The sequence below is a fragment of the Camelus bactrianus genome, chromosome 9 (genome assembly GCF_048773025.1).
Source record: "Camelus bactrianus isolate YW-2024 breed Bactrian camel chromosome 9, ASM4877302v1, whole genome shotgun sequence".
NCBI lineage: Eukaryota > Metazoa > Chordata > Mammalia > Artiodactyla > Camelidae > Camelus > Camelus bactrianus.
In genome coordinates this window covers 3,134,258-3,148,416 of record NC_133547.1, presented here as the reverse complement: position 1 = coordinate 3,148,416, position 14,159 = coordinate 3,134,258, and the positions used below count along the sequence as shown (strand labels likewise).

The window sequence follows — 14,159 nt, the reverse complement described above, 5'->3', positions numbered from 1 at the left end:
ATGAAACAGAAGTCCTTCAGTCCACAGAGATACACGCAAGTGAGCGAAGGCGTAAGTGAGCAAATAAACGGGGAAGAGGAGAAAGCTTTAGAGTAGAATGCCGACTAGTCACTGCAGAAGGAGCAACAAACAGTTCCACGGCATCTGACGAAGACACAAACATCTATCCCCAAACCAATCAAGCTTTAAGGGAAAGCTGAAGGCGACGCCTGGCAGGTACTCGCTTGGCCAGATGGTCAGAGGGCACATCACCAGGGCTGGGAAGGGTGAGCGTCCTAGGCTCCTGATACGGATGGAGACCACCACAGCCTCATTTCTGGGATGCTCATCCAAGAATGCATGGCCCGAGTCTGGTCGGCAGTGGACCTTGGAGGGAACCAGGTTGGGGCTCCCCCTAGACAACATGAATCCCGTATCCTTGAAGGCGGTCAAGGCCACAAGGGACAGAGAGAAACTGAGGAGACTTCCAGATTCCGGGAGAGTAATAAACAGGACAACCACAGGCAACATAGATTTCTGGGTAAAATTCTGGACCAAAGGGAAAAAAAGAGGCTCTCAGGCAGTTGGTCAAAAATGAATTGGGAGTGAGGATTTCGGGAAAGTGTTGCATCAGTGTAGACCACCGAACAGGGAGTTTAGGGTCATACAGACAAGTGTTTGTGTCTATGGGAGGCACACACTGATGTATTCAGGGTAATGACGCATTATATCAGAAAAACGATCTATCTATCTATCTACCTACCTACCTACTTATCTATATATCTATGTATCCACCTATCTGCCTACATTCATGTGTATGTATATAGATACATACATAACAGATCTCTCTCTCTCCCCATCCCCCATCCACTCATGTCATTCTACACCTGCATCTCCATCTCCATCATTACACCTACTTTTATGTCTATCTCTATGTCACTTTGGTAAAGTATTACTAAATCAGGAATATAGGTCAAGATGATGTGGGGAAAAACAATTCCTAAAACTTTTCCTGTAAAATAATAAAATTAGCATAAAATCATTTAGAATGTGGAGAGTTAATAAGAACAGCCTTAGAATTTTGAAAAATGTTCTTTTGGATTCATAAATCTTATTTAAATCATCCATGCAAGTTATGTGTGTTCCAGTTTACTCCTGTTTACCTTGAATTTCCAAATGGACAGGGCTGGGGCGAGGGGTGTATGATCTTGTGAGGGCTCAGATCCCCTGAGATTTTTTTTTTACTTTTTTTTATTGAGTTATAGTCATTTTACAATGTTGTGTCATATTCCAGTGTAGAGCACAATTTTTCAGTTATACATGAACATACATATATTCATTGTCACATTTTTTTTCACTGTGAGCTACCACAAGATCTTGTATATATTTCCCTGTGCCATACAGTACAATCTTGTTTATCTGTTCTACATTTTGAAATATCAGTCTGTCCCTTCCCACCCCCTGCCACCATGGTAACCACAAGTTTGTATTCTATGTCTGAGTCTGTTTCTGTTTTGTATTTATGTCCTTCCTTCCTTCCTTCCTTCCTTCCTTCCTTCCTTCCTTCCTTCCTTCCTTCCTTCCTTCTTTCCTTCCTTCCTCTCTTTCTCTCTTTCTTTTAGATTCCACATATGAGCGATCTCATATGGTACTTTTCTTTCTCTTTCTGGCTTACTTCACTTAGAATGACATTCTCCAGGAACATCCATGTTGCTGCAAATGGCGTTATGTTGTCATTTTTATGGCTGAATAGTATTCCATTGTATAAATATACCACTTCTTCTTTATCCAGTCATCTGTTGATGGACATTTAGGCTGTTTCCATGTCTTGGCTATTGTATATAGTGCTGCTATGAACATTGGGGTGCAGGTGTCTTTTTGAACAAGGGTTCCTTCTGGATATATGCCCAGGAGCAGGATTCCTGGCTCATATGGTAAGTCTATTTCTAGTCTCTTGAGGAATCTCCATACTGTTTTCCACAGTGGCTGTACCAAACTGCATTCCCACCAGCAGTGTAGGAGGGTTCCCTTTTCTCCACAGCCTCTCCAGCAGTTGTCATTTGTGGACTTTTGAATGACGGTCATTCTGACTGGTATGAGGTGATACCTCATTGTAGTTTTGATTTGCATTTCTCTGATAATTAGTGATATTGAGCATTTTTTCATGTGCCTATTGATCATTTGTATGTCTTCCTTGGAGAATTGCTTGTTTAGTTCTTCTGCCCATTTTTGGATTGGGTTGCTTGTTTTTTTCTTATTATGTCGTATGAGCTGCTTATATATTCTGGAGATCAAGCCTTTGTCAGTTTCATTGTTTGCAAAAATTTTCTCCCATTCCATAGGTTGTCTTTTTGTTTTACTTATGGTTTCCTTTGCTGCGCAGAAGCTTGTAAGTTTCATTAGGTCCCATTTGTTTATTTTTGCTTTTATTTCTATTGCTTGAGTAGACTGCCCTAGGAGAACATTTTTGAGATGTATGTGAGATAATGTTTTGCCTATCTTTTCTCTAGGAGGTTTATTGTATCTTGTCTTATGTTTAAGACTTTGATCCATTTTGAGTTTATTTTTGTATATGGTGTAAGGGAGTGTTCTAGCTTCATTGCTTTACATGCTGCTGTCCAGTTTTCCCAGCACCATTTGTTGAAGAGACTGTCTTTATTCCATTGTATATTCTTGCCTCCTTTGTCGAAGATTAGTTGACCAAAAGTTTGTGGGTTCATTTCTGGGCTCTCTATTCTGTTCCATTGGTCTATATGTCTGTTTTTATACCAATACCATGCTGTCTTGATTACTATAGCTGAACAGTATTGTCTGAAGTCTAGGAGAGTTATTCCTCCAGCCTTTTTCTTTTTTTTTTTCAGTAATGCTTTGGCAATTCTAGGTCTTTTGTGGTTCCATATAAATTTTATTATGATTTGTTCTAGTTCTGTGAAATATGTCCTGGGTAATTTGATAGGGATTGCATTAAATCTGTAGATTGCCTTGGGCAGTGTGATCATTTTAACAATATTGATTCTTCCAATCCTGGAGCATGGGATATCTTTCCATTTTTTAAAGTCTTCTTTAATTTCCTTCATCAATAGTTTATAGTTTTCTGTGTATAAGTCTCTCTCTTTTTTTAAATCGATTTTTATACATAGTGGCTAACATTTGTAAATATCAAACTCCCAAATTTATCCCTTCCCACACCCTTTCCCTGGTAACCATAAGATTGTTTACTATGTCTGCAAGTCTGTTTCTGTTTTGTAGATGAGTTCATAGTGTCTTTTTTTTTTTTTTTTTAGATTGCACATGAGTGATACTATATGGTATTTTTCTTTCTCTTTCTGGCTTACTTCACTTAGAATGATGATTTATAGGTTCATTCATGTTGCTGCAAATGGCATTATTTTATCCTTTTTATGGCAGAGTAGTATTCCATTGAATAAATATACCACAACTTCTTTATCCAGTCATCTGTTGCTTCATTTAGGTTGCTTCCATGTGTTGGCTATTGTATACAGTGGTGCTATGAATACTGGGGTGCAGGTATTTTTTTCGCATTGGAGTTCCCTCTAGATTTATACCAAGAAGTGGGATTGCTGGATCATAGGGTAAATCTATTTTTAGTGTTTTGAGGAATTTCCATAATGGTTACACCAAACTACATTCTGACCAGCAGTGTAAGAGGGTTCCCTTTTCTCCACACCCTCTCCATTTATCTTCATAAACTTTTAAGTGATGGCCATTCTGACTTGTGTGAGCTGATACGTCATTGTAGTTTTGATGTGCATTTCTCTGATAATTAGTGATATTGAGCATTTTTTCATGTAACTATTGGCCATTTGTAGTCTTCATTGGAGAAATGCTTGTCTAGATCTGCCCATTTTTGGATTGGATCTGTGTATAAGTCTCTTAATGCAGCCCTGGAGGCTGGGTTCTGGGGTAGTTTAGAAGATAATTTCTAACTTTGTGTAGGTGCTTCAGATCTTGAAGCTAAGACCAGAGCCCCCCAGGAAAGGTAATTTCTCCCCAAAGAACTTCCCCCAACTGGCCAGCTCCACCTGTAGCTCTTCCACCTAAGGTTCTTGTTTCTCCCCACTCAGCCCCAGCTCCATGACTCATGTCCAAGAGAAGAATCAGGGTAATTGGAGAGGATGGAGGTCCTGGTGGGAGATGGGGCAAGGGGCCTGGGCGGGAAGGGCTCTGGGCTTCGGGATGAGGAGGCGTGAACACTTCTCTGTCTCTGTGAGCCCAGGCACCTCCCTGGCCCTCGCTGGGTCTCAGGCTCCCCACCTGAGGGTGAGAGGGGTGTGCAGGGCTGCAGGAGTTCAAGAATCTTCGCATGAGACAGAATTTTATCCTCCAGACGCTGCCATGAGAGAGACCCTGACTGAGGAGGACAAGCAGGTGGAGAATCGGGTGAGCCCCCTGCCCTGTCCAGGGCCCCCACACAGTCTTCCAAATAAGCTAAATCCTCGGATGCTTCTTCCTCCCGTCACTCAACTCTCAGCAGCATCTGACCTCAGCCTTCCTCTTGAAAGGTGACACCCTCGGGCTGCTGGGACCCCACTTCTCAGTGGGGCTCTCCTGACACCACGTGGGTCCCTCCTTCTTGGTCCCCCTACTTGGGTCCTTGTAACGGTTAGTGTGTCCATATCCCCTATGGTATTGCGCCCAGGGACAGTTGTACAGTGTGTGTGCAGCACAGTAGAGTTCAGGGTTTGAGATCCTAAGGGTGGGGTCTGAGAGGTGCGCCTTTTCTCACTCGCACCAAGGCCCCTGTAGACTGGCCTGTCCCTGTACTGGGACCCCTGCCCTTCTTTTTCTCTGTTTGCTCTTTTTTCCAGTCTCATGGATTTAGACGCAGTGGAACTGCACAACAGTGTGCCTTGGGTGTAACATCTCCCATTTCCCCTCAATGCTCACCACCTCCAAAAAAAACCCAGTATTTACTCAGTTCTTTCTTTCTCTTGTCCCCACGTCAACGCCCAGACATTTAGGTATTTAGTGTGTATGTATGTATGTATATGGATGAAGTGAATGAATCAAAACCAAACAAATGTCCTTCAAGACGCCTAGTTTCCCCTGCACGAGCTCATTCATTTATTCAGTCAGTGAACAAGTGTTTGTTAGGGATCTGTATTTGGCAAGGCTCTGCCTTAGCCTGGGTGACATAAACATGAATGAAAATGTGTCTGAGAAAGGGAGTCATATGGTTGGATTTATGTTTTAAAGTCAACTCTCTGGCTTCAGGGCAGAAACCTAACTGAAGAGGGACAAAAGCGGAGGCAAGGAGAGGAGTTCCACCCGCTCACGATCTCCCCGCCGCAGAGCCCTGGTGGTGGAGATCCCCAGGGAGCGACATACGCCCAGGTCAACCACTCAAGACGCCAGCACGGGGTGGACACCCTTCCTCCCCCGTGTTCAGAGCAATTGCTGGACACAAAGGACAGACAAATGGGGGAGGAGAGGCAGATGGACAGTCGGGTGGGTTTTTTCTGTTCCAGGTGCCCTGGCTTTTCCCCTACCTCAATCACATACCTGACTCTCACCTCCCTGCTCCCCCAGGCTGCCATGTCTGAAGCCCCCCAGGATGTGACCTATGCCCAGCTGACCCACTCGACCCTCAGACGGGAGACGACCGCACCCCCTCCCTCCCAGGCGGGGGAGCCCCCCACAGAGCCCAGCATGTACGCCACACTCGCCATCCACTAGCCCAGGACAGGACACCGACTCCCCACTCCCAGGAGGGAGACCGCAGGGACCCCGGGAGGCAGGGGGGCTGCCCCATGGACACCCATCTAATGCCCTGAGCCCAGGGATCTTTCATAAGCAAGCAGGATACCCTGGGGCTTTAGAAGTCACCCCGTGCTGAAAACCAAGATAAACATTAACTCTGTATTTTTAGAAACAAAGCAATACACTTCTAAATAACCGATAGGTGAGAGAAGAAAACCGCAATTGAAGATAGAACTTTTTTCACGTCACTGGTAATGCAAATCTTACACAGCGACACAGACTGTTACTTAAGTGATAATGCCAATGGTGTATGTCAAGATCAATCGGGAAAACTAAGTGCCTAAACAATATTACCTTAAAAAACGAAGAAAGCCAGAAAACCGGTGATCTAGATATACAGAAGTCAGGAAAAGAAACAGCAAATTCGCCCCATGACAACGGGCAAAAGGCTATACTAATAAGAAAAGTGTGTATTTACATGGAAAGAACTAAAAAAGAGGGAAATATCAATTCTATTAATCTGCTCAGGCTGCTAGAACAAAATAAAAAAGCATAGAAATTTTTCTTCTCACAGTCTGGAGGCTGGAAGACCAAGTCTAGGGCGCCTCATGTGTGGCTCCTTTTTCCTTGGGTGTGGACGCCTGACTTCTCGCTGTGTGCACGCGACCCTAGCTTGGAGTGAGTGTGTGCACGTGTGCGCGCGCGTGCATGTGCAGGAAGAGAGAGAGCTCTGGTGTCTCTTCTTACAAGGCCACTAACCCTATCTGACCAGGGCTCCACCCTTATGATATCATTTACCCTTCATTACTTTCTTAGAGGCCCCATCTCCAAATTTAGCCACACTGGAGGCTGGTTAAGGCTTCAGTAGAATTTTTAAGGGGCTCCAACAATCAGTCCACAATATTCCACCCCTAAGCCCTCTGAATTCATGACTTTCTCCCATGCGAAATACACATTCATTCCATCCTCACTGTCCCCCAAATCTCCATTCATTGAGGCACCAACGATCAAATCTAAAATCCCAAGTCACATCTCCAAGTCAGCCACACCAGACATGGGTGAGACTCAGGGTAAGATTCACTCTGAGGCAGAATTCGTCTGCAGCTGTGAACCGGTGATCCAGGCAAACTGTGTGCTTCCAAAATGCAATGCTGGGGCAGGCCTAGGAGACAGAGTCCCATGCCCACAGGGAGAGAGAGGGTTCCAAGCACGCACACCATCTATCAAGTCAACTTCCATTGGACCTTAAGGCTCCAGAACAATCCTCTTTGCTTGGATGCTTTGCCCATCAGGTCCTCTGGGGCAGCAGCATCACCTCCGTGGCTCGATGGCGGGGAGGGGTGTGTGGCAGATCAGCCCCTTTGTCTCTCTGTGAGGGCCCCCTCCCAAGGCTTTGAGCAGAGGCCATGTGCCCTGCTGAAACCAAGGAGGCAGCCCTGGTGATCTCTGAATTGCCTTTGGGTCATCATTCCCTTTTCTTGCAAAGGGTCTGATGGTTTTCACTCATTTTGTCCCCTTCCCACCCCTTCACGGCAAACTGGCAGTGTTTCTGCTCCTGTGACCCCTTAATCTCTACCAACTAGCAGTCGATCCACAGCCTGGCGTTCTCCTGCAAGCACACTTTGGTGTTTGTTCCAGCACAGAGAAAACTGCAACCCATCTTTCAGTTCTGGGTCCATCTGCTTAACAGGCCATCCTTCCATTCACCTCTCCCCTTTGGAACCCTATCAGCACAGGACGACCTGGGCCACACATGAACATTCTGTGTAGGAACCTCTTCAGCTAAATATGCAATTTCATGGCTCGGAAGTTCTACCTTCTCCAAACGTGAGAGCACAGTTCAGCCAAGCCCTCGGCCGCTTTCTAACAAGATCACTTATCTCCAACGTGCAGTGCAACTTGCTCTCCGTTTCTGTCTGAGGCTCTGCCAGAGGGACTTGACCGTCCTTATTTCTACCAACATTCTGCTCATGGTTAACACGTGTTCTCTCAGAAGATGGAGGCTTTCTCCCCACCTCCTCGTCTGTCTGAGCTCCCACCAGCATCACTTTTCAGGACCATATGACTACCCACGGTCCACTCATGTTTCCAGCACCCACCTCAAACCGCCCCCCCCGCCACTACCAGTTCCAAAGCTGCTCCCACATGTCAGGTAGCTGTTACGGCAGCACCACACTTCCTGGGACTAAAATCTGTGTCGGTCTGCTCAGGCGTCTGTGACGAAACATCACAGGCTGGGCGGTTTAAGCCCCAGGAATTCCCTTTCTCATAGTTCTGGAGACTGGAAGTCCCACACAAGGTGCCAGTAGGGTCGGCACAGGTGGGGGCCCCCCGGGTCATGGGGGCCCTTCTTCCTGTGTCGCTCACACGCCTTCCTCAGTGTGAGACCGCGGAGGGAGACAGACAGCGAGTCCGCTGCCTCCTCCTCTTGGAAGGACACAGTCTTATTGAGCAAGGATGGCGCTTACAACCTTTTAAAATCTCTATTTCTTTCTTAGAAGCCTCACTTCCAAATACAGACACACTGGGGTTAGGGCTTTAATGTACTAATTTGGGGGACACACGCATTCAGTACACAACATCAACAGAGCAAAAATATTTATTATTAAATATTCTTAAAATGTACAAAGTCCCAACAACACTGAAGAAGGATAGGTGAGGCCCAGGTAACCCAAATCAATAACGAAAAATGGGGCCTCACTAGGGATCCCACAGACTTTTACAGCGTCACCCAAAACACGAGAGGTAAACTGAGACAAGCTCAAAATCCCACAAAAATTAGTTTATTCAGGAATAGTAGACAAATTGCAATTCAAAACGTGCAAACTGTAGCAAGCTACAGGTGCATCCCGAGACGGCTCGGGGGGAGTGTGCTTATGGGGAAGGAATGCAAAGGAGGCTAGCTCAGCTACAGCCCCAGCAGCAAGTTCCTTGGCTGGGGACGGGGAAAGACTCTTCCCGGACATTCCCCGGTCCAGGGACAAGCTTCAGCTTTCTGTAAGTCAGGCACTTATAGGAAATCAGTCTCTCGGTCCGTAAGTTTGCTTCTGAACAATGAATGTATAAGATTCTCCATTTCATACCCTCTGGTACCATTTTAGACTGAAATCGTGTCACAATAGATGTAAGTGGACCTTATGAAGAACGTTACCCAATTTCGATGAACTCAACTAATGTCCACCCAAATTTTTTTCCAAAACAAGCTCAGGAATAAACAGAAAACCTGAACTGTCTTTGACGTATTAAATAAATTACATCTGAATATTAACATCATCCCACAGAAAGCAGTTTGGTGCAGCCATTGTGGAAAACAGTATGGAGATTCCTCAAAAGACTAGGAATAGACTTACCATATGACCCAGGAATCCCACTCCTGGGCATATATCCAGAGGAAACTCTAATTCAGAAAGACACCTGCAGCCCAATGTTCACAGCAGCCCTATTTACAACAGCCAAGACATGGAAACAGCCTAAATGTCCATCGACAGATGACTGGGTAAAGAAGATGTGGTATATTTATACAATGGAATACTACTCAGCCATAAAATGACAACATAATTCTATTTGCAGCAACATGGATGTCCCTGGAGAAAGTCATTCTAAGTGAAGTAAGCCAGAAAGAGAAAGAAAAATACCATGTGACATCACTCATATGAGGAATCTTAAAAAAAAAAAAAAAAGAAGACAAATGAACCTATATATAAAGCAGAAACAGACTCATAGACATAGAATACAAACTTGTCGTTGCCAGGAGGAAGGGGGTGGGAAGGGATAAACTGGGAATTCAAGATTTGTACATACTGATAGGTGCATATAAAATAGATAAACTAGTTTATACTGTATAGCACAGGGAACTATATTCAAGATCTTGTAGTAACTTACAGTGAAAAAGAGTATGAGGATGAATGTATGTATGTTCATGTATGACTGAAAACTTGTGCTGTACACCAGAAACTGACACAACATTGTAAACTACTATAACTCAATTTTCAAAATGCTGAAAAAAAAAAAAAACAGAAATCCCAACCTACCAAGAGTCAATCAATGCTCTGGCAAGAAATCAAAACACAGAAAAAAAATATTTTCATGTAATTTTTTTGTGTGTGTCTGTGTCTGGATGGAGAAATGCATTAAAGGACAATGAAAGTATTAAAAAAAAACTCTTTCCGGCTCTGGCAGGTTTCCCTGGTGAGCTCTTCCAAACACAGAAGATCAAAAGCTTGTCTTACGGAGAATTTTCTAGAGCAAACACATTACCACACATTTTCACAGGCCACCATGACAACCTGACAAGGAATTTCAAGAGAGGAAAAATCACACTTCAGTCTCCCAAATAAACTTGGATGCAAAACAAATTTTTTTAATGGGAGAAAATCTAATTATGATATTATTGCTCAATTCATACAGGTGGGAGACAAATATTTAAACAAAAATCAATTTTCTTCAACAAGCCAGAGCTGCGACTCAAATCACCGTTTCACAAGTTTTAGGATAAAACGGCAGGATGAGGAGGCTGTCTCAGGAAAACGGGGCACCGAGGAGGCAGGGAGGACTCAGTGACTTGTTCCCAGGAGGTGGGGTGGACGCTGCTGCAAGAAAAAGAGAAGTAGTGATGTGGACTGTGACGGAAATGAACCCACACTCCGGGGACAGGAGAGGAGTCGTGGTTCCTGCCCTTATTTCCCGGTGCTTCTCCTCTGTGCTCATTGCCCCCTTGACCTCCACTGAACTGTACTTAGACGTTCGACGTGCGTCTCTGCTGATCTGAACTCTGCAGACCAGCAGGAACCTGCATCTGCCCTGAAGATGTGAAGGTGAGCCTAGTCCATGGTGAGGACCCCGCAGGACTGTGCTGATGGACGGCTGAGGACGAAGGAGGCCCCACACGGAGGCTCTGAGAGGGAAGGGCGTGGCCTGGGCACCCTCACCTGCAAGGGGCGCCTCAGGAAGACACCGGGTCTCTTTGCTGATCTGTCACGGAAACGAGAGCCAGGCTCTCAAGAAGGGGCAGTTCCCCTTCCCGTGGGGCTGCTGACGTGACAGCCCCGTGATGGGGAGGACCAGCCTCTGAGCGGACACACCCTGTGGGTCTGTGTGCTGAGGGCACTTTATCTCCTCCATCTGCACAGCCTGGACCACAGTGAGGAGGCGCCATGACCCCCACCCTCACGGCCCTGCTGTGTCTCGGTGAGATTGAGGAGGGGAGGGCGGTCCTGGTCTGGGAGCCAGGCCTGCTCTGTCAGGAGACCCCGGGGCTCAGGACGCTCAGGGGAGGGGAGGTTCTGCTCAGGGTTCAGGGGTGAATCTCTCACAGGGACCTCTCTTCCAGGGCTGAGTGTGGGCGTGAGGACCCAGGTGCAGGCAGGTGAGTCTGTGCCCAGGTGTCCCCGCTCCCCCCTCCTCATTGTGGGGACGGGGCAGCCCCTCCCCGGGCAATGGGGATGGGGAACAGCAGCTCTGGGCTGAAGGAAGGGGAGGCTGGGAGCTGTGGGGCTGAGAGTGGGGGATGGGGGTGGGAATGTCTTGTGACCCAGGTCTTTGATTTCCTTCCAGGGACCCGCCCCAAACCTACCATCTGGGCTGAGCCAGGCTCTGTGATCCCCTGGAATAGCCCTGTGACCATCTGGTGTCAGGGGACCCTGGGGGCCCGGGAGTTCCGTCTGGATAAAGAGGGAAGCCAAAGCCCCTGGGGGAGACAGCCCCCACTGGAGCCCGGGGACAAGGCCAAGTTCTCCATCCCACACGTGACAGAGGGGTACGCAGGGAGATACCACTGTTACCATTACAGCAGCACTGGCTGGTCACAGGACAGTGACCCCCTGGAGCTGGTGATGACAGGTGAGAGGACACTCAGGGGTCCCAGCCTCAGGCTCTGCCCTCAGGAAGGGGGGCTGCTCCCAGGGCCGTGTCCCTCTCACAGCCCAGCCCTGGGGGAGGTGAGGGAGCCGTGAGCCCCACTGAACAAGCGGCCCCTTCTCTCTAGGAGCCTACAGCAAACCCAGCCTCTCAGCCCTGCCGAGCCCCATGGTGACCTCAGGAGGGAACGTGACCCTCCGGTGTGGCTCATGGCAGGGATTTGACAGGTTCATCCTGACTAAGGAAGGGGAAGACAAGCCCTCCGGGGCCCTGGACGCACAGCCACAGCCCAGCGGGCAGACCCAGGCCCCGTTCCCTGTGGGCCCCGTGCCCCCCAGCCCCAGGTGGACGTTCAGATGCTATGGCTGCTACAGGAGCAAACCCCAGGTGTGCTCGGCCCCCAGCGGCCCCCTGGAGCTCCTGGTCTCAGGTGAGGAAGTCCCATCCTGGCCCCATATTTCTTTTGAGGCTTCAGACTGGTTATTGGGGTCCCTGCTCAGATGAAGCCCCACGTGAGACGGTGGGGGCTACTGGACCAGAGACACAGAGTGTGAGAGACAGTGAGACCTGGGGGCCAGGAAGGGAGGAGAGGCTTTATGGGAGGGACCAGCCCCTACAATCCAGGGCTGGTCTTTCCCCCAGGTGTGTCTGGGAAGCCCTCCCTCCTCACCCCGCAGGGATCTCTAGTGACCTCTGGACAGAGCCTGACCCTCCAGTGTTGCTCTGATGTTGGCTACAAAAGATACGCTTTGTTCACGGCCGGGGGTCAGGCCCTCCCCCAGCTTCCTGCCAGGCAGCCCCAGGCTGGGCTCTCTCAGGCCGACCCCGCCCTGGGCCAGGTGAGCGGCCTCCACGGGGCCAGCACAGAGGCTAGGGGGACACAGCCCCTCTGCCCACGACTCCATCTCAGACCCCGAGCCTCTGTGGTCCCAGCTCCCCGGACACTGTCCTATAGAGAAGCGTCCTGTGTGCGGGCTCTGCTCTGCACGGCCCTCCTGCGCCCGCCCGGGGGCCTTCCTGCCGCTCCGCTCCTGGCGCTCGGAGACTCAGCAGGGCCCGGGCAGGGTCGCTGGGGGGACGCGGGGGGGACGGCACAGCACGTCTGTGTGCGCTCCTGTCTGCTCTGCTCCTGTGCGCGCACTTTTACTGCTCTCTCCTCTTTTGAGAACTTTTCGGCAATGCTTGCTGATATAAATAAACAAATCTGTGCAAAAAGACAGAGAAAGACGATGATGGGGGCCTCCCTCCTCTGTCCTGTAAACGCTGTTGTGTCTCAAATGCGCTCAGTCCCGAATGTCAGCCCCCTTCTCCTCTGTCCCCCTCTCTAAACCCCACAGGCGTGGCCTGGTTCCTTACTGAAGAGCAGACTGAGACCTTTCTGGAGACCTGCCTCCTTACCACCTGTTTATTTCAAGGAATTGACCCGCCCAGCTCTATACGCATTAGTTTCCTCCCTGTCTCACCTGCGTGTCTGCCCATATAGAGACACACACACGTATGTAGTCTATACGTGGGTCCAGAGCTTAATACAGATGCACACGTTGACGTGTAACTTCAGTGTTTCATGGATACATGTGTACTTATGTGTTGCATGTAATATATACAACGTAACACATTTTAATAAAAATGCACGTAAATATGTATCTTTTATCTACAGGTAAGTATATACCTCATATATAAACACCACACTTATTCCTCCACTTGAACATTTACAGATATTTGTCCAAAACTCTGTATCTTCCATCTCGTATGTTGCCATGTTGGTTGTGGTCTCCCATGTATTTCACCCCCCGAGAAGGCAGGAATAAGCCTTTTAGTACCTGTTGCTGTTACACCACTTGTAGAAAATAGGTATTTGCAAGAGTGTGTGTATGTCTCACTCTAATATATCTAACTGCATGAAGAATAATTTAATAAAAGAATAAATGGATGAAAGGAGCACAGAGGGAGCCTGGCCGGGCAGAGACAGGGCGCGTTACAGGGCCGTGTGAAAGTTGTGCTGTGAGAACTGGGGGCACCGACAACACAGACCCCAGGACAAGGGCTGTGTCTCCCCGACTCCTCACTCACCCCCACTGTGCGATTCTCAGGAGCAGCTGACACCACCCACCCATCACAAAACATGTCAGACCCCACAAGTGGTGAGCAGAGAAATTCTCAGCTACGGGGCTGGGCTCCGAGGGTCACGTCCTGGCAAGGGGAGGCGGGTGCCCTGGGTGGACATCCAGGATGGTGGGGTGATTCTGATCTGCTCTGACCTCAGTGGCTTCTTTGTGCACAATCCCTAGGCTCACGCTCCCAGGACTACACAGTGGGGAATCTCATCCGCATGGGTGTGGCTGCCTTGATCCTGGTGGGCCTCGGGATCCTGCTGTTTCAGGCTCGACACGACCTTGGAAGAGCCCAACGCGGCCAGGAGGTAAACACAGAGGGAACGACGCACCGTCCAGCGCGGTAGAGCCTCGAAATGGTCTCACGTGCCCAGGAGGTCCTGGAAGAGAGTCTGCAGGGACGATGCGTGAACTGCCTGCCGAGACCGTGGAGGGAGAGACGCGGTGTGGGTGCAGGAGAGGGGCGGGGGAGTCCTGGGGAGGACCCTCCTC

General features: G+C 48.5%; 3 protein-coding genes across 6 annotated transcripts in view; all 3 read left to right on the top strand.

Annotated features, from left to right (window-relative positions):
* The window catches only part of LOC105074344 (leukocyte immunoglobulin-like receptor subfamily A member 5), an 11,269-nt gene extending 4,996 nt beyond the window's left edge, over positions 1–6,273 (top strand). For 2 of the 3 annotated variants that reach the window (XM_074369108.1, XM_045521846.2), the window contains 3 exons: positions 4,328–4,380; positions 5,215–5,448; positions 5,530–6,273. In XM_074369108.1, coding sequence (XP_074225209.1) covers positions 4,328–4,380; positions 5,215–5,448; positions 5,530–5,676 — 434 coding nt within the window. In that variant the 3' untranslated portion in view covers positions 5,677–6,273. The remainder of the gene's footprint in view (positions 1–4,327; positions 4,381–5,214; positions 5,449–5,529) is intronic. The other variant, XM_074369109.1, reaches the window with a different exon arrangement.
* The window catches only part of LOC141578562 (leukocyte immunoglobulin-like receptor subfamily A member 6), a 27,896-nt gene extending 14,046 nt beyond the window's left edge, over positions 1–13,850 (top strand). The window contains exon 4 of the mRNA XM_074369130.1: positions 13,647–13,850. Within this exon, the coding sequence (XP_074225231.1) occupies positions 13,647–13,813 (167 nt within the window). The 3' untranslated portion in view covers positions 13,814–13,850. The remainder of the gene's footprint in view (positions 1–13,646) is intronic.
* On the top strand, positions 6,395–14,159 carry LOC141578560 (leukocyte immunoglobulin-like receptor subfamily A member 5). 2 transcript variants are annotated; one of them, XM_074369112.1, is made up of 5 exons: positions 6,395–10,887; positions 11,030–11,065; positions 11,254–11,538; positions 11,684–11,986; positions 13,845–14,159. In XM_074369112.1, exons 1-5 carry the CDS (start codon positions 10,854–10,856, stop codon positions 14,012–14,014), a joined length of 828 nt encoding a protein of 275 aa, XP_074225213.1. In that variant the 5' UTR covers positions 6,395–10,853; the 3' UTR covers positions 14,015–14,159. The 2 variants fall into 2 exon arrangements, with proteins under 2 accessions (XP_074225213.1, XP_074225212.1); XM_074369111.1 differs by lacking the exon at positions 13,845–14,159 and adding an exon at positions 12,199–13,779.

Bases quoted from the DNA above. Each gene is read 5' to 3' on its own strand.
- LOC141578560 (XM_074369111.1), top strand. From the start codon at position 10,854: ATGACCCCCACCCTCACGGCCCTGCTGTGTCTCG. The intron at 10,888-11,029 runs GTGAGATTGAGG...CCTCTCTTCCAG, and splicing joins CACGGCCCTGCTGTGTCTCG to GGCTGAGTGTGGGCGTGAGG. The intron at 11,066-11,253 runs GTGAGTCTGTGC...ATTTCCTTCCAG, and splicing joins GAGGACCCAGGTGCAGGCAG to GGACCCGCCCCAAACCTACC.